We start from the raw sequence: 18683 nt of genomic DNA on the forward strand, positions 1-18683 counted from the left end.
CATTATGACAAAGACATGGAGATAGCTAGCTAAACAAGGATTAACTCCAGTAACTCAGGGGTGGACTAACAGCCAATATAAAGAAAAGGCACCCACTTGCAAATTCAGTGCAGCTAACATGTATATCAGAACTATATTGTTCTTTAGTAAGTTTTTTTTTTTTTTGAGACAGGATCTCACTTTGTCACCCAGACTGGAATGCAACAGCACCACCATAGTATGATCACAGCTCGAACTCTTCAGCTCAAGTGATCCTCCCAATAGCTGGGACTACACATGTATACCACAACACCCAGCTAATATGAAAAAAATTGTTTTAGAGATGAGGGTCTTGCTATGTTGCCCAGGCTGGTCTCGAACTCCTGGCCCAAAGCAATTCTCCCACCTCAGCCAACCCAAGTGCTGGGATTAAAGGTGTGAGCCACCATGCCAGGCTGCCTTGGGCTTTAAGTATGTCCAGGTGTTGGTGTAATTTGGATTATAACTCTTTTCTCTTTTATGCAAAGTTTCCTATTGAAAAACATCTAAATTGTAACTATTTTTCTCATCTGAGACTACTCATACCTGGCTTTGCGTACAAACATCATCCAATTACATTCATTTTCGTCAGTTGTAATGATGCAGAATTCTAGGACACCATTGTGGTATATCTGCCAACAGAAAGCAAGCACACATGTCAAATGCACTGACATGCAATAAAGTACTACATTACACTTAGGCCAGCAATCATCTCATTTACTCATTTGCAGTAGGTCCCAGCTTTCTTGGTGTCAAAATATATTCCTACCTTCTCCAACATGCTATCATTTCAACATTCTCCCTATTTCCAGCAATACAGTAAAGACCATGAGAGACCTACAGTTAGTGCTCAGTGAAGAGACTTTGTTTTTGATTATTCAAACTTTGCCTGGAAAAGACAAAAAACCAGTCTACCTGTTCACCTGTCTTCATCACCTATCACACAGTAGGCACTGAATGACAGAATGTCCATTAAGGGCAGAGGATCATCCCTTCTCACGATTTTCCCACATGGGCCTAGCATTCCAAATTTAAAGTTCCCAATGACAGTGGTACCTTACCTTTCCAATGATCACAAGACCCATTTTCCCCTTACTTCAAATTTGCAAGCATCATTCCCAATAGATATCCATGTGAAAACCTTGCATTTTTAACCCCTTTCATTAGAAAACTAGAAAAATAGGCCAGGTGCAGTGGCTCACGCCTGTAATCCCAGCACTTTGGGAGGTTGAGGAGGGTGGATCACTTGAGGTCAGGAGTTCAAGACCAGTCTGGCCAACATGGGGAAACCCCATCTCTACAAAAATACAAAAATTAGCTGGGCATGATGGCAGGTGCCTGTAAACTCAGCTACTTGGGAGGCTGAGGTGGGAGAGTCGCTTGAGCCCAGGAGGCAGAGGTGGCAGTGAGCCAAGACGGCACCATTGCATTCCAGCCTGGGCAACAGAGCAAGACTGCCTCAAGAAAAAAAAAAAAAAAAAAAAAAAAAAACTAGAAAAATAATCTTAGCTTCTTATTCCAGAATTATTTCCTAAGGTAAGTATTTGAGGAATGTTTTAGTTAATTATAAAATGAGACTTTTATCATATAAACAAAGTCCATGGTCTCAGCTGCCACAAGTAATTCAAATGCATTAAATGGTTAAAATAATTGGATTAACTCACAAAATGGAGACAAAAACAGTTTGTCCTCTCTTTCTAGTAGCTGGTGTTTTGCTGTATATTAAAACTTGGCTACCAAGAATGATGAATGCACTTTGGGAGGCCGAGGTGGACAGATCACAAGGTCAGGAGATCGAGACCAACCTGGCTAACACGGTGAAACCCTCTCTCTAGTAAAAATACAAAAAATTAGCCAGATGTGGTGGCGGGCGCCTGTAGTCCCAGCTACTCGGGAGGCTGAGGCAGGAGAATGGCGTGAGCCCGGGATGCAGAGCTTGCAGTGAGCCCAGATTGCACCACTGTACTCCAGCCTGGGCGACGAGCAAGACTCTGTCTCAAAAAAAAAAAAAAAAAAAAAAAAAAAGTACATTAAATAAATGATGACCAGTGAATGGCACTGTATCAGTTCTGGCTGATTTTGACTTTATCATAACTTTTTAACTACCTCTTACTAAGAAAAACAGCCAGAAGCCACAGAAAAGTTTCATCAGGACTGACCTTCCAGATATGGTTAACTGCCTTGTCTGTCCATTCTGCTACTTCCATGGAGTGACTCTGCTGGCCAATTAGAGGCCCAAAGCAAGTTCGCACAGGAATGGTTTCTCCAGTCCATACACCTATCAGTGGAAGGACACCAACTACACAATCAAGGATTTAAATAGCAGGATATAGAAGACAGAGGTGCTTCACCCATGCAATGAATCTTATTTTCAGTGAACTTAAGAACCAATATGTAGGCTGGGCATGGTGGTTCACGCCTGTAATCCCAGCACTTTGGGAGGCCGAGGTGGGTGGATCACCTGAGGTCAGGAGTTCGAGATCAGCTTTGCCAACAGGGTGAAACCCCGTCTCTACTAAAAATGCAAAAATTAGCTAGGCGTGGTGGTGCACGCCTGTAGTCCCAGCTACTTGGGAGGCTGAGGCTGGAGAATTGCTTGAACCCGGGAGGCGGAGGCTGCAGTGAGTGGAGATCGGGCCAATGCACTCTAACCTGGGCAACAAAGCAAGACTCCATCTCAAAAAAAAAAAAAAAAAAACCAATATGCTAGCACTCCTCAGAAGTGGCTAAGCCTTGTGGGTCCCAGCCTGTAAGTATATAAAATGTAATGAACAGATAACACAGGGCTCACAATAAATGCTGAGTAAGAAGCAGTATCAGAAATTCCTGAACCTAGTTTTATCCACAGGGAATCTTACCATGTCTCTCCAAATACATTATTTTGGAGTTAAATATAAAAAAGTTTGGGCATGGTAGCTCATATGTATAATGAGCCAACACTCTGGGAGGCCAAGGCAGGACTGCTTGAGGCCAGGAGTTCGAAACCAGCCTCGGCAACATAGTGAGATGCTGTCTCTATAAAAAAAAAATTTTTTTTTAATTAGCTGGGCGTGACTGCACATGCCTGTAGTCCCAGCTACTTGGAAGGCTGAGGCAGGAAGATTGCTTGAGCCCAGGAGGTCCAGGCTGCACTCAAGTTACTGCACTCCAGATGTCAGGCCAACACACTCCAGCCTGGGCAACAGAGTGAGACCCCGTCTCTTAAAAATAAATTAATTAATTAAAAATAACAGAAAACATTATTCTATTGTAAAAATATAAAGCAATTACTATAGAAATAAATCAAACTTCTAAAATCTTTTGTGCTTAAAGCACTGCTGTATTTTACCTAAGCTGTCTGATGCTTTCAAATGACTCACACCCAAACTGCAGCTAAAAGAATAATGAACCTAATTTTATATTTCCAAAGAAATGTCACAGTACTCAGAAGCCATGCTAAATTCAAATATTGGTAAAGTCTGCCAAACTACATTCTTTATTCCTTTTTTCTAAGGAGCATTATACAATTTACAAACATTTGATCTAAATCTGTGTCAAGGTTATCAGTGGTGAATTTTCCATGTTTCTATAAAAGAAACTAAGTTTTAAGAAATGGGTTGTTAGAATTATTATTAGTGGATGGGACAGCTGAGAATAAAAATCTTCAAAGACTCAGTCTAGGACTTTTTGCTTTACTCAATACTGATTCTAACAAAGGAGAGGTTTCCCAATAAAGTTTTTGACTTGATTTATTGCTATCATCAGTGGACAAGACTAATATTCCATAAAAGCATAAACCTTAAGCCATAAATTGACTTCTGGTCCAAATAATTACTAAATTATACACATCCACTTTTACAACTGTACCCTACAAAGGAAGAAGAGATGTAATAGTGTTTTACAGTTCCAAGGTTCTTACCAACTTCTGCTCCCACAATTGACTGACGGAGAACAAGCTGCTTTGGGAGAGAAAGCCTTGCTCTGCTCTCTATTGGAGTGTCAGGAACAAAAGTCACTGGTCCATGTTCGGGACAGTCTGAGGGATAGGCGCGGTCACAGAGAGTGCACCCTGTAGATGGCAAATTTGAGCAATACAAATGGGTTTAGTTCAAGGAGGCTAAATTACCACCAGGCTTTTTTTGTTTCTTGTTTTTTGTTTTTTGAGACGGAGTCTTGCTCTGTCACCCAGGCTGGAGGGCAATGGCGCGATCTTGGCTCACTGCAACCTCTGCCTCCCAGGTTCAGGTGATTCTCCTGTCTGAGCCTCCCATGTAGCTGTGACTACAGGTGTGTGCTACCACACCTGGCTAATTTTTCTATTTTTAATAGAGACGGGTTTTCCTCATGTTGGCCAGGCTCGTCTGGAACTCCTGACCTCAGATGATCCACCCGCCTCAGCCTCCCAAAATGCTGGGATTACAGGTGTAAGCCACCGTGCCCAGCCCCAGGTTTTAATGTAAATGCTAATTACTAAAATGTATCCAGTAAGAAGCATGGTTCTAACAGAGATATGCTGATCAAAGACTCACTTCCTTACACTAACATATATATCCACTCTTACACCACTCTTCAGACTTTTTTCTTTTGATCCAACAGGACAAGTTTCCTATTCAGTGCATAAGAGAAACATTGATCAAAAAATTGGCTGGATATGGTGGTTCACGCCAGTAAACCCAGCAGTTTGGGAGGCTGAGGCGGAAGGATCACTTGAGCCCAGGAGTTCAAGACCAGTCTGGGGTAACATAGTGAAATCCCGTCTGTTTAAAAAGTTAAAAATAATAATAATAAAAGAAAAAATAGCACTATATTACTTCAACAATCAAGTACATTATCCCTTACATTAAGTAGATAATACATTTAGGTATGATGCCCTAAAGTCCAAAAGATTCCAATTCTGAACTGTAAGAGGAAACTGAGTTGAAATGCTATTATGCAGAGCCAAAATATGGCCACAGTGGTACAGCTGGCTCTGACCTCAGTGCCTATGCTCTGACTGTGCTATGAACATAGGCCACTGGGGTCAGAGCAGCTGCACCACTGCACTCTTTTGCTTCACTATAAATAAGATGGTCAACCACGTTTTGATGACACACTCTTAAGACAAAAACAATCTGCAGCCTGCTCTTTCAAAGGGCAGACAGAATTGTATTCTTGCAGACATTATTTGCTTAAAATTCTTAGTTTCTTATTTTTCATATGGTCTTTCTTTCTGCATTGGCAGAGAGGATGCTGCCTTTATATATTGTTCTCTATTCTAACTACAACTTCATTTCCACAAGTTTATGTGTGTCCTCCTCCATTTTTGCTCTATTCTTTACACTTTCCACTCTGCTGAAGAACAGTATTTACGATACTATTATTCAAGCATTACGTTCAAACTCCAAAACCACTCACAAAATAGCTGCAATACATAAACCTTAGAACCACAGTCATCTATCTTATTTTCTCTTTTTTTTTTTCTAAGATGGGGTCCCGATCTGTCACCCAGCATGGAGTGCAGCGGCGTTCCTGCTTCAGCCTCCTGAGTAGCTGGGACCACAGGCATGCACCACCACGTCTGGCTGATTTTTTAATACTTTTGGTAGAGACAGGGTTTCGCCATGTTGCCTAGGCTGGTCTCGAATGCATGAGACCAGATAGCAACATGGCAAATTATCTCTACCAAAAATACAAAAAATCAGCCGGGCATGGTGGCGAGCACTTGTAGTCCCAGCTACTGGGGAGGCTGAGGTGGAAGGATGGCTTGAGCCCGGGAGGTGGAGGTGGCAGTGAGCTGAAATTGCGCTACTGCACACCAGCCTGGGTGACAGAGCCAGACTCTGTCTCAAAAAAAAAAAAAAAATTAATTAATTAACTGTTGGCAAAAATGTAGAGAAATTAGAACCCTCATCCACTGCTGCTAAGATGATAACATGGCACAGCCACTTTCGAAAACGGTCTGGCAGTCCCTCAAAAAGTTAAACACACAGCAATTTCACTCCTAAATATCCAAGAACATATGTTCATACAAAAACTTGAGAATAGGCGGAAGGAGGGAATGGGAAGTGACTAATGGTTATGAAGTTTCTTTATAGGTTGACCAAAATGTTTTGGAAGGAGACAGTGGTGGTGGTTGCACAGCCTTGTAAATATACCAAAAAACCACTAAATTGCACATTTAAAATGTATACATAAATTATATCTCATTGTAACACACAAACACTTAGAAGCGGTTCCATTTGCCCCCTTAGGAAAAATATCAGTAAGCTTATTTAGGCCACCTCTTACCTTCTGCTAAATTAATGAGCCTTACATTCATTACATTCTTTGATTAAAACATTTTAAAATTCTAAATTTGAGACTTTAAAAGGTTAAAACTAGTCTCCCCATCGCCTGGATTTTGTGGCACTGAATGGTTCTGGGCTTCCTATTTTTGGCGCTCCCGTTGAGTCTATTTGGAAGCTCCTCTTCTGCTGCTGTATCTTGATATCCCTAGCCCTCTTCTCATTCCACACGCTTACTAGATAATTCCGTTCCACTTCTACAGACACAAATAACATCTTAATGTTGATAATTCTTAAATATTTCCAGACAGATCTCTCTCAGCTCCACACACAACTTTTCATTAGACATCTCTACTGGGTGTCTTACAGACACTGAAATCAACATGTCTAAAACTTGACTAATCGTCACTCCTCCCAAAATAATAAAAATCAAAATCGAATTCTCCTCTGCCTTTTACTACTACCCTACCTACTTAGTTTCTGTTTGTTTGTTTTTCCAGAGACAGGGTCTTACTATGTTGCCCAGGCTGATCTTGAACTCCTGGTCTCAAATGATCTTTCTGCCTCAGCCTCCCAAGTGATGGGATTATAGGTGTGAGCCAACTCATGGCCTTCTCTACTTACCCAGTTTCCGAAGCCAAAAACCAGGGTTTTCTCCTTAATCCTTCCCTCCTCCAACTTTATCCAATCCATAAGCTCAACTGGGCTCTCTGAAAATGTCCTCTACTCTTCTGTATCCTAATTACCTCTACTCTAGATTGGACAATCATCACCTTTCCCATAAATTACAGTATCTTCCACACCTCCTTGCCTCTCAACAAATTTATTCTCACATTGCAGCAAAAGCCCTACCCCAACCCTTACTCCCTAAAACTCTTGACCTGGTCTTAAAAGAGCCTTTGTGTTCTGGCTCCTACTTCTCTCTCACATGACCCCTCTCTTCACCCTCATTGTATGCTTCAGCAATTCTGAAACACTCATGATTCTTTTGGTTCTAGGCACTCACAGGTGCCAACTCCTATCTTCCTGACTCTCAACTGCCCACACCTTTCTTGTCCTTAAGGTCTGTGCTAACATGTATGTTACTTCCCTTGGTTAAGTCTTCCCTGACCCTTCCATGGCCTGGCTAGTTGCTCCCCTTCAGGCTACTTTAGTACCATGCACTTAATCCCATCTTCACACTTATTATTACACTGTATTGTAACAGTCTCCTATGCTTCCTACCAGACTGTAAGCTCCTTAAAGGTATGTACACACACCGTCTCTTGGTAGATCGTTCTATCCCTAGCATCTAGCAGAGGCTGCCACATAGTAAGCACTAAAGAGCCCGGCATGATGGCTCACATTTCTAATCCTAGCACTCTGGGAAGCTGAGGCAGGAGGAATACTTGAGTCAAGTTCAAGACCAGCCAAGGCAACACAGTAAGACCCCCATCTCTACAAAAAATTTAAAAAGTAGCCAGGTGTGGTGGTACACACTTGCAGTCCCAGTTACTCAGGAGGCTAAAGTGGGAGGATTGCTTGAGCCCAGGAGGTTGAGGCTGCAGTGAGACGTGATCACACCACTGCACCCTAGCCTGGGCAACAGAGAAACCCTATCAATAAAATAAAATAAGCACTCAACATGTTTCCTGCGTGAATGAAATGTAGTGACACCAGTAAATCAACTGTTTTTATATTGTTTTTTGTTGTTGCCCAATAAGAAAAACTTTTACACGCCCAGGAATAATAATTTATATGCACCCTGAGCAAAGAAAAAAATGCATTTACATTCACCTACATTTTTCCATAGGGTTATAAAAGTGACCTAATAATTTTCACAAGGCATGTCACAAACAACTTTACTAGAATTTACCCCTATAACTCTCTATTTGTGAAATCTTGGGAAATACCTTAACTATTACTGGGCTAAACTGACCTTTTAAAAAAAAATACTGTATTATCATTATGATTGTTTTTCAGAGACAGGGTCTCACTTTGTTGCCCAGGATGGAGTGCAGTACTATTCACAGGTGTGATCATAGCCCACTATAGCCTGAAACTCCTGGGCTCAAGCAACCTTCCTGCCCCTGCCTCCAGAATAGCTGGGACTATTCACAGGTGTGATCGTAGCACACTATAGCCTGAAACTCCTGGGCTCAAGCAACCCTCCTGCCCCTGCCTCCAGAATAGCTGGGACTATTCACAGGTGTGATCGTAGCACACTATAGCCTGAAACTCCTGGGCTCAAGCAACCTTCCTGTCCCTGCCTCCAGAATAGCTGGGACTATTCACAGGTGTGATCGTAGCACACTATAGCCTGAAACTCCTGGGCTCAAGCAACCCTCCTGCCCCTGCCTCCAGAATAGCTGGGACTACAGGCACACACTACCGCACGTGCTAAGCTTATCTGCAAAATACAAAAATGACTACTTCACATTTAATTTCTTCAGGAGGATGCTGTAAGAACCAACTAAATGTATGTATATCATTTGGCTTACTTGAAGAAAAAGCACCACATTAATATAAAGGACAATACCAAGGCAAAGAAAAGTTCCAAGGTCTAGTTACTTTCTGTACTCCCTTAATGCCAAACTTTGTGACTTAACTGGTTAGGGATGGTGGCCCTTTTTACAAATATTTCCAAAAAAGAAAGGCTAAGCACACTCACAAATTGTAAACAAGGTTGCCATGTTTTCCTTGTTTGAATTGGAGTCTTCCATTTGCAGTGAAGGTGGTACAAAAGAAAGACTGTCTGAAGATACATCTACATGACCTGTCCCCATAGCAACCTCCTGGGTGATGGAGGAGACAGCCACAGGTTCTAGGCTGAGGCCAACTTCATGGAGGGAAACAGACTCTAGGGAGGCAAGGTTGTGTGAGGTAGAGAGTGCCACGCTTACAGAGTTGGTGCTCATGGCCACAGTGTGGATGGAGTCACTGAGGGCACTGTCAGACATGCCATTGACCCGACTTGCAATGTGGTCTGTCTCCATGACCACAGGGAGCTCCAGGCCATTCCCATGCATGGGTATCACACCACCATGTCCTACAGCATCTGCTGCAAGGTTGTTGCTCACAGAATCCACAGACAAAGGTTCATGACTTCTGGAGCCATTTGGGATTTGGGAATGGTCGCCTGCAACACCGTCCATTGTAAGCTCCTCTGCCATTCCATCTGTCGAAATTGGGCTGGTAACCCTAGAAACGTTCTCCATAGTGATTGCCGTGTCCAAGGCCACCTCATGGCCATCACTGGGATGAAGACTTTGGGCACCATGTGTGTTCACAGAGCGAGAATCTATTGAAACAATGCCTGGTTCTAATCCAACATTTCCATTGGACTGATAGGGATCTAGTGCTGAAGGGTTATTGGTGATAGATAATGCTGTATTACCATCAACATTTATAGAGTTGGGGTGGATGTACTGAGGAGGTGGTCTGTCAGCTAAATAAGATAAAATGCCTGAGAAAAGGAAAAGATAAGATATCAGAGACTTTTAGTACATTATTGAAGAATTCCAAGCACTAGAAGCTATTTCCTTACAAATATTACTAAGTTCAAATAATCTCCTGCTTCTTTAATTTAATCGATACACATTATTTTACAAATAGCAACATACATATACCATAATTGAGTTTTTTCTGTAAAACTCAAAAATCCTTAAAAAGTTAACTATGTTCCTTTGAAGCTAACTGGGAATCACTAACGAAAACACTACCTTTAATATACATATGGCTATAATTCCTGAGTCCTAAGGCGTAAAATTTGCTCTACTAATTATTAAAAGGTAAAATGATTTAAGAACAGATCTTCTATGTGAAAAATAAAACTTAATTAAATACAATTTAATATAATTAAACTATCATAACACAAACTATTTAATACAAGTCACAATTGTACCTGTTTTATTAAAACAAAACAAATTAACACTTGTGCTTGGGAGGATGTGGTGAAATGACACTAAACTGCCAGTGGGAATGTAAACTGCTAAAACTTCTTTGTGAAGTATATATATTAAGAACCTCAAAAATGTTAATACCCTCTTGTACAAGAAATTCCACTTATGGTAATCTTCTCTAAATCCATTTTGTAAATATTATACATAAAGACATTCATAAGAGCGTTACAATGGTAATAAAAGCTGGAAAAACCAAACTGTCCAACAATAAAGATAATAAATCATCAAATACCCATTCAGTAGAAAGTAATGCATCATTAAAAAGGATAATTATGAAAACCACGTAGCAGCAAAGGAAAATACCCACGTAACAGCAGAGAAAAAGATAAAGTGAAAAAAGTAAAGATAAACAATTGTACAGAAAGTATGGTCTTGGGCCAGGCACAGTGGCTCATGCCTGTAATCCCAGCACTTTGGGATGCTGGAGTGGGCATATGGCTTCAGTGCAGGAGTTCGAGACCAGCCTGGGCAACATGCCAAAACCCCATCTCTTTTTTTAAAAAAAGTTACTTATAAAAAAGAAAGACAGTATGGTATGGTCTCAAGGCAGGCATGTGCCTGTAGTCCCAGCTACTCAAGAGTCTGAGGTGAGAGGATCAATTGAGCCCAGGAGTTCCAGTCCAGCCTGGGCAACATAGTGAGACCCCATCTCCGAGAGAAAGACAGAAAGAGAGAGAGAGAGAGAGAGACTCTCTGTACTGCTTGACTGGAATTATAGCTGCAGAATTATAAAGACTGAATGAAAGAGATACTGGAAGAAAAAGAAGAAAAATTATGTGCAATTAAGAAATTCAGCTTAGTCAAACTGTATTAATAATGTGTTATATGCACACTTTAAGAAGAAAAGTACATAAATATAAACAAAGATATTTTTCCTGCCTAGAGATTAATATCTAATAGTGACAAACGGAAAAAAGTGTTATTCAGATCTTCAGGAACTAAGCTTAAAAGCTGGCGCCATTCTTTTTTTCTAACATCCCAAATAACTCTAACACTTACCAGGTAGAATGGTTCTGAAATAACTGCTCTCCAGGTGAGGGTAAGGTGGTGGAGGTAGGGTGTAGTTTCTTTCAGGTAACCCACACATCACCCCGCGATCTCCAATACCCATTGGGAGCATTAGAGACAGAGCAGAAGGCAGAGAGCTCAGGGAGGGACCCAGGTTTGGAATTGCCACTGGGAGGCCTACAAAACAAAATTTTTTTTCTCAGTTAAAAGAAAATAGGTAACTGAAAGTTCTCACGACAACCACTGGCTAAATTCTTAGAAAGGTTTTTACATATGGGCAAAAATCTCACCTAGTACCCCTTTTCATCCTTAGATAGACGATGTGCAAATATCCACAAATAGTCCTAAACAAAGTAGTCGCAGTCCCAAAGATAGTTTTTAAGTTAGTTCTAAACTGGCAAGTTAATACTCCAATTGTCTGTATTGTGCTTAAATACCAAAATATTTAATTAATTAATTATCGATTGATTTGAGACGGAGTCTTGCTTTGTTGCCAAGGCTGGAGTGCAGTGGTGTGATCTCGGCTCACTGCAATCTCCGCCTTGAGGTAGGGTTCAAGCGATTCTCCTACCTCAACCTCCTGAGTAGCTGGGATTACAGGCACACATCACCACACTCGGCTAATTTTTGTATTTTTGCTAGAGACAGGGTTTCACCATGTTGGCCAGGCTGGTCTCGAACTTCTGGCCTCGAGTGATCCACCCACCTCAGCCCCCCAGAGTGCTGGGACTGCCACCGTGCCCAGCGAAAATATTTAATTTAGAATTAAAAACCGAGTTTAAACACAAGAAAACAAATTATACACAGAAAAAAATGGAAACATAAAATATTCACAGGAGTGGTCCCTAGGTAGCGATAGTATGAAATTGTTTTGGTATTTTTTAAACTTTATTATATTTACCATTTTATATGGTGAGAATATTTCATTTCTACTCGGAAAATAACGTAATTTAGTTAGATGTAAAACTGTACATGTACATTTTCATACAATCTTTTGTATATATGCTATACTTTGTGATTAAAAAAAACTTTAAATGTGAGATTGTATCTACTTTGAGTTATATGTACTTCCAAAGTGAAGTGACTTTTACTGTGCTTAAGTATCATAATAAATACCCATCAACTAGGTCAGGGCTGATTGGCATATTTTTGCTAGGGGCAATATTTTTTTTTTTTTTTTTTTGAGAAAAGGTTTTGCTATGTTGCCCAGGCTGGAGCACAGCAGCATTATCATGGGTCACGCAGCCTCAGCTTTCCGGGCTCAAGTGGCCCTCCCATTTCAGCCTCCTACATAGCTCCTACATAGCTGGGACTACAGGCATGTGCTACCATGCCCAGTTAATTTTTATTTTTTTCTTTGCAGGGATGGGGTCTCCTTATGTTACCCAGGCTGATCTTGAACTCCTGGGCTCAAGTGATCCTCCTGTCTTGGCTTCTCGAAGTGCAGGGATTACAGGCGTGAGCCACTGTGCCTGGTTGGCAATATTTTTTAATAAGTTTTCCTCCTTAACAAGAGTGCCCACTAAAAGGAATGCCTACAAAACAATCAAATGGGTTAACCACTAATAATTTTTAAAAATTTCTTTTGTGGACACTTAAATGTGAAGAGACCCTAGTTTTGAAGAATCTTATTTAACTGCTGCATTTTATTAATTAAGCAAGTAATTCTCTTTAGAGAACTATTTAAACAAGATATAGATTTATTTACACTAACTCCTACTTTGACAAAGAAAGTCCAATACATTACAATGTCATTGATCCTAAAGAACTGACAGCTTATCATTGTAATAATCAATAGAATATTTATTCCATTTATATTCCATTTCAATGGAATAAGAAAATGAAGCTAGGTAGAAAAAAGGTTTTAAAAGTACAGTGATGGCTGGCATGGTAGCTCACGCCTGTAATCCCAGCACTCTGGGAGGCCAAGGAGGGCAGATTGCCTGAGGTCAGGAGTTTAAGACCAGCCTGGCTAATATGGTGAAACCCTGTTTCTACTAAAAATACAAAAAATTAGTCGAGTGTGGTGGCACGTGCCTATAGTCCCAGCTACTCGGGATGCTGAGGCAGGAGAATTGCTTCAACCCGGGAGGTGGAGGTTGCAGTGAGGCGAGATCGCACCACTGCACTCCAGCTTGGGCAATAAGAGCGAAACTCCATCTCAAAAAAAAAAGAAAGAAAGAAAGAAAGAAAATTAGCCAGGTGTAGTGGCATGTGCCTATAATCCCAGCTACTCCGGAGGCCAAAGCAGGAGAATCATTTGAACCTGGGAAGCAAAGGTTGCCGTCAGCTGAGATCGTGCCCCTGCACTCCAGCCTGGATGACAGAGAGACATTTTGTTTTAAAAAAGAAAAAAAAAAGTACAGTGATAGGAAGAGTGAATATTTCCTATACTATTTTGCTGCGTATGGAGGCTCATGAGGCATTCCATGTAAAAGTACCATACTGCTTTCCACATAATTTTAGACCTGGTGCATCTGCAGTTATTGCCATTTAATTTCAAAACCAGTGGAATATAAAGCCCAATTCCCCATGCTCTCTGGGAAGAGTTATTAGAGTAACTTTAACTGATTCTCTTCTATTAACCCAGGGACAGAGTACTAAAGTGTGAACCAGATGAATGGGCAACCCTAAATAAAATGCCAAGTTAATTACAGCTCTAGACAAAAAGCTACCAACTTAGAAGAGGACTATCAGAAAAAAACTGCTACTACTATCCACTAGAACTCTAATATTCTACCTCTACAAAAACCTTCTTTTCCATTACCTATCACATGTCGAACCACCATTCAGGCCTGCTTACCTTCTCCTTTCTACCCTTAAAGGGGCTCTGATCTCTTCTAGACTCCATTTAGAATTGATAACACAGTTAAGTGTTGAAAGCAGTAGGTCTCCCTTACCACTCACCTGGGGCAGGGATGGCACTGTGAGTGGGTGAGGCAGCCAATCCCAGGTGACTTCCTGAGACTGGCAAGGCATTGCTCACAGAGGATGAAGTCAGCTGCTCCATCCCCACTGGGCTCAGGTTCATTTCATTCATTCTAGAAAAGAACACACACAACTAGTTATGCAAAAATTTACTCTGATGACTCTGTATTAAGATACTGAAGAAACTGAAACAGTGGGGATGGGGAAATGGGACTTGGCCAACTATTCACTTTTACACTCAACAATTCTCTTAGACAGCTAGTGCCATATTCTTTCTACTGATAAGAAAACTGAGATTGAGACATTAAAAAACTCAATTCAATGTCACATAGCAGAAATAGGATTTGAATTCTGCCTTGCTCGAAACTCTAGGCACACCATCTAAAGCAAGGTTTGCAATCCTTAGAGCACATGGCAATGACAGTTTGTTTTTTTTACATCACTCAAGCTTCGTCTTTTACAATATTTATTTTTCTCCAAATGGCTTATTTCAAACCAGTAGTTTTTTAGGCAGTGCATTTTAACTTACTCAAATAAATTTTACTAATCACTTCCAATAGGAGTTAAAGATCCAAATTATCAATGATGTGAAAAGCACCATATTTTCCCCATTCAGCAACAGTTTACTAAGATTCTGTATCAGTTTTTAATGTCCTAATATTAATGTCCTCCATATATTGAGGGTCACTATGCAAGCTTTGCTACCACTTCATTTAAAATGACTTCAAATCCTCACACCAATGCTGCAACGTAAGATAGATGAGGGAATTACGGCTCAAAGAGGCCATGTCATATGCCCCAAATCACATAGCTGTTAAGTGAAAGAACACAGATTAAACTGCAAAACACTGCCAAAAAGTTTTTCATTGCACCAAACTTTTTTTTAACTACAGACTATTGTTGGCAAGGTGAAGAATCTAGGAATCACCTTTTCTATGCAATCCATCTTGCACTGCCATTACAAATGTCTTTCGAATAAGAGTAATACTGATTTGAATAAAACAGCACTGAAGGCTATTATCAAAAAGTATTAGTTCTTTTATCAGAATTCAGAGACTGCCATATTACAAACATTATAGAACCACTAGGCTAGCCAACAGGTTATCCAAAAGGGGCTCTCTAATGACCTCCAGTCCTTACACTGAGCATCATAATAATTAATTATTCTCTGCGTATGGGAGGGCTGAAGCAGAGAAGCAGAGAAGAGGAATCAAATGAGGTTACATATTCCTCAGCAGTGAAATCAAATCTAAATAGGTTTTTAATTCTGAAAAACGGCAACGCCATTTTATCAATCAACCTGAAAATAATAATAGCTAAAATTTATGGCTCCCTTACCATGTGCTACGTATTGGGCTAAGTGATTTACATGTAACTATCTCTCTTAATCCTTTTGTTTTTGTTTTCGTTTTTGAGACAGGGTCTTGCTCAGTCGCTGCAAGCTGGAATGCAGTGGCATGATCACAGCTGACTGCAGTCTCTACCTTCTAGGCTCATGAGATCCTCCCACTTCAGCCCCCCAAGTAGCTGGAACCACAGGCATGTGCCACCATGCCTGGCTAATTTGTTTTTATTTTGAAGAGATGGGGTCTCCCTATGTTGCCCAGGCTGGAGGTCGGTATTATTCTTAATCCCACTTTAAAGATGAGGAAACTTAAAATTCAGTGATGCTAAGAAACTTAACCCAGAATCACATAACCAGTAAGGAGAGTTGGGATTTAAATTCAGATCTAATTTAAGAAACCAAAGCTCTTAACTATAGTAAGAAAAAGACATTACAATAAAGGAACTATATTGCCTTTTACACAGTTGCAATACATTAGGGCCTATCTACTTATATTGTGGCGTATATTTAAAGTTCCACATAGACCTGTTTCCTGCATTATGATACACCCATAAGTTTCACCCTTATCCCTGGCCATGTATCCCATAAAACTAAGCTCTAAGACATCAATAAAATGTAAAAGGCCAACGTAGTACCTTGTATAGAACAGACATTCTGAATTTTTTTTTCTAATTGGATGGAGCAATGCTAACTCATCATCCTTATCAGAAAGACAGCTAGAAGCACCTGGCAAATGAGGTACACCTTATGAAGAACAGCATGCTAATAACAGTTTTTATTAGACTATAAAGCAGGCCAGGCATGGTGATTTACACCTGTAATCCCAGCACTTCGGGAGGCCAAGACAGAAGGATCACTTGAGCCCAGGAGTTGGAGACCTCCCTAGGCAACACAGTGAGACCCCTGTCTCTACTAAACATTTTTTTTTAAACTTAGCCAGGCATGGTGGTTCGTGCTTGTGGTTCCAGCTACAGGGGAGACTGAAGTGGTGAGGTCGGGGCTGCAGTGAGTTCTGCTTGCACCTCTACACTCCAACCGGGGTGACAGAGTGAGGCTGTGTCTTAAAAACAAAACAAAACAAAAAGCAAACAATCCCTGTAGCCTAAAGAAAACATATCTCCTTAATTTTGAAAGCTGCTGGGCTTGAGTTGATTTAAAACAGACTTTTCCCATAACTCTTTATAGCTACAACCATAATTAAAACACTACAATCACTACAGCCATAACAGCCTACTTAACAAATTGGTTACAATATTTTTTAAAAGTACAACTACAGGTCTGCACCTTCAACTCTCATTCTGAAAATTCCTGAATATTTATTTAATCTCAAGATAAAAATCAGCATGGTGTTTCTAGGTTGAGTCCTAGGCCTTCTCAAACCAGAGTTTAATGCGAGAGGCTCAGCAGATTTCTGCTTTGTTGTGAGTCACTAAAACGTGATGACCTCAGCAGCCATAAACCAAAGGTAATGAGTATCCCACAGAGAGAGGGCAGATGAAGGGAATGTACAATATGATCCTCATAAGACTTTCTCATTCTAAAATGCAATTCTATTCTCATTTTCTTTCTCCTATGAGATTCTAAGAAGCAATCCCGGAAGATGGCAAGAATCAAGATACTAAGCTCTATCTTACCTACTCATTTAGGGTAAAATAATTTCCTACACAGTTCTGCACTTTATGTGTGTGTTTCTAATTGACCTATGCAACCATCTGCCAGGTGCTGATTTTACACCTCTTCGCATAAAATATAAGAAACTAACTGAAATGCAGCCACTTTGCAAAGTGGGGCTTCAATAATTTCAATGAATTTGTGCCTTATCTTCCTCATTCTAAACATACGGCCTTTGAAAGGGTCTTGAAAAAACAGCCAAATACAACAATTTCTTTGGCCTGTTTCTGTACTTAAAAGTACTTTAAACATCAGCACGAAGCTTGCAGAATTAAGAACTTAATTCCCTCACTCTATCGTCCCTGCCATACCAGCAAAACTCAAGGTGAAGCATAATGAGACAATAATACACTTTGGAATCCAGAAAAATATATTAAACGCTCAAATAACTGAAAGACACAGGAAAAAGGTGTCAACAAGCCAACAATAAACGTGTGACTATTGGGAACAACTTTTCACATGTGGAGTAAATTAGGATGCACGAGATTACATTCCATCCAATACTTGTTTCTGGATTTCTTGTCCCCTTTGCAAATCACACCTGTAACCTTCTTAATGGCACCAAAAACAACGGCACTGACCCTGGACACTCACTTGCTAGATAGTTTCCAAAGATGTCACCAGTGCTGAAGCCCACCTCCCTACTCACCTGTGATGCATCAGCTTGGGGCCAAATGTCAGAGAAAGGAGCGCTCGGGTGGTGGGGAACAGGCATCAGGGTTTGCGTTCCACGGTCACGTGCTACCGCATCTTGCTCACAACCGCTGCACCGACGCGGCCACTCGTCCCCGGGGTCGCCCGGGGCCGCCCAACTTCTCCCGACGGCCGGTGGCCGTGCACCCCGTCACGGGTTGGGGCATGTCGGGGAACACCCGGGGCCTTCCGTCCAGAAGCTTCGGGAGGGGGGCTGCCCAACCTGGGGGAGTGGGACAAGAGCGGTCACCAAAACCACAACGAGGTCGCAGCTCCCATCTTCTAGCCACCTGAGAGCCCCAGGCGCTGCCGACACTGCCTCCCAAGGCCTGCGGATTAGCCCGCCGGCCGGGGGCCCGCAGGCCGGGCCGCCTCTCCCCGCCCCGCTCCGGCTGGGCCCGCGCGCAGCCCACCTGACAGCTGCGCTGGGGGCGCGCGCGCCTGCCCCACTGCTTTGTTCCTCATCCGGGCAGAGTTCGCCTCTGGGCCCTGCCCGTTCCCTCGGCCCCCTCACCCCGGGGGCCGTTGCCCTAACGTTTCCCGCCCGGCCCGGCCCTTCCCGGCCCGCTGCTTCTTCCTCACGGCCGCACCCTCCGCGGCGCGTTTCCGGCTCCTCAGCCACTCTCCGCACCCGCCGCTCCGCCCCCCGTGCGTGCGCCCTCCCCGCCGCGGCCCGCAAGCGGCGCCCGCGCACCGCCTCGCCCCTCTCCCAGCCCAGGCCTCTCCGCGCGTGCGCGCCGCAGATGCGCTGGCCGCGAGAGGCTCCGCCGCGAGCTCTGCGTCTCCATCCGGCCGGCTAGAATCGAGCGCCGAGCGATCGACCTATAGTTGCTAGGC

At 42.0% G+C, this 18683-nt stretch overlaps 1 protein-coding gene across 4 annotated transcripts in view; it reads right to left on the minus strand.

Moving 5' to 3' along the window:
- The window catches only part of PRDM4 (PR/SET domain 4), a 48230-nt gene extending 29764 nt beyond the window's left edge, over positions 1 to 18466 (minus strand). For 3 of the 4 annotated variants that reach the window (XR_007717855.1, XR_007717856.1, XM_050749695.1), the window contains exons 1-8: positions 18260 to 18448; positions 17803 to 18069; positions 14117 to 14250; positions 11201 to 11386; positions 8911 to 9705; positions 3917 to 4066; positions 2178 to 2296; positions 565 to 650 (exon numbers count right to left, since the gene is read on the minus strand). Coding sequence is in view for 2 of the 4 variants with exons in the window: in XM_050749695.1 (XP_050605652.1) it covers positions 565 to 650; positions 2178 to 2296; positions 3917 to 4066; positions 8911 to 9705; positions 11201 to 11386; positions 14117 to 14250; positions 17803 to 17813 (1481 nt within the window). In the remaining 2 variants the exon portion in view is untranslated. Of the gene's footprint in view, positions 1 to 564; positions 651 to 2177; positions 2297 to 3916; positions 4067 to 8910; positions 9706 to 11200; positions 11387 to 14116; positions 14251 to 17802; positions 18070 to 18259 lie in introns of all 4 variants that reach the window. The other variant, XM_050749694.1, reaches the window with a different exon arrangement.
- Between the last annotated feature and the right edge of the window lie 217 nt (positions 18467 to 18683).

This window comes from Macaca thibetana, chromosome 11 (assembly GCF_024542745.1).
Source record: "Macaca thibetana thibetana isolate TM-01 chromosome 11, ASM2454274v1, whole genome shotgun sequence".
NCBI lineage: Eukaryota > Metazoa > Chordata > Mammalia > Primates > Cercopithecidae > Macaca > Macaca thibetana.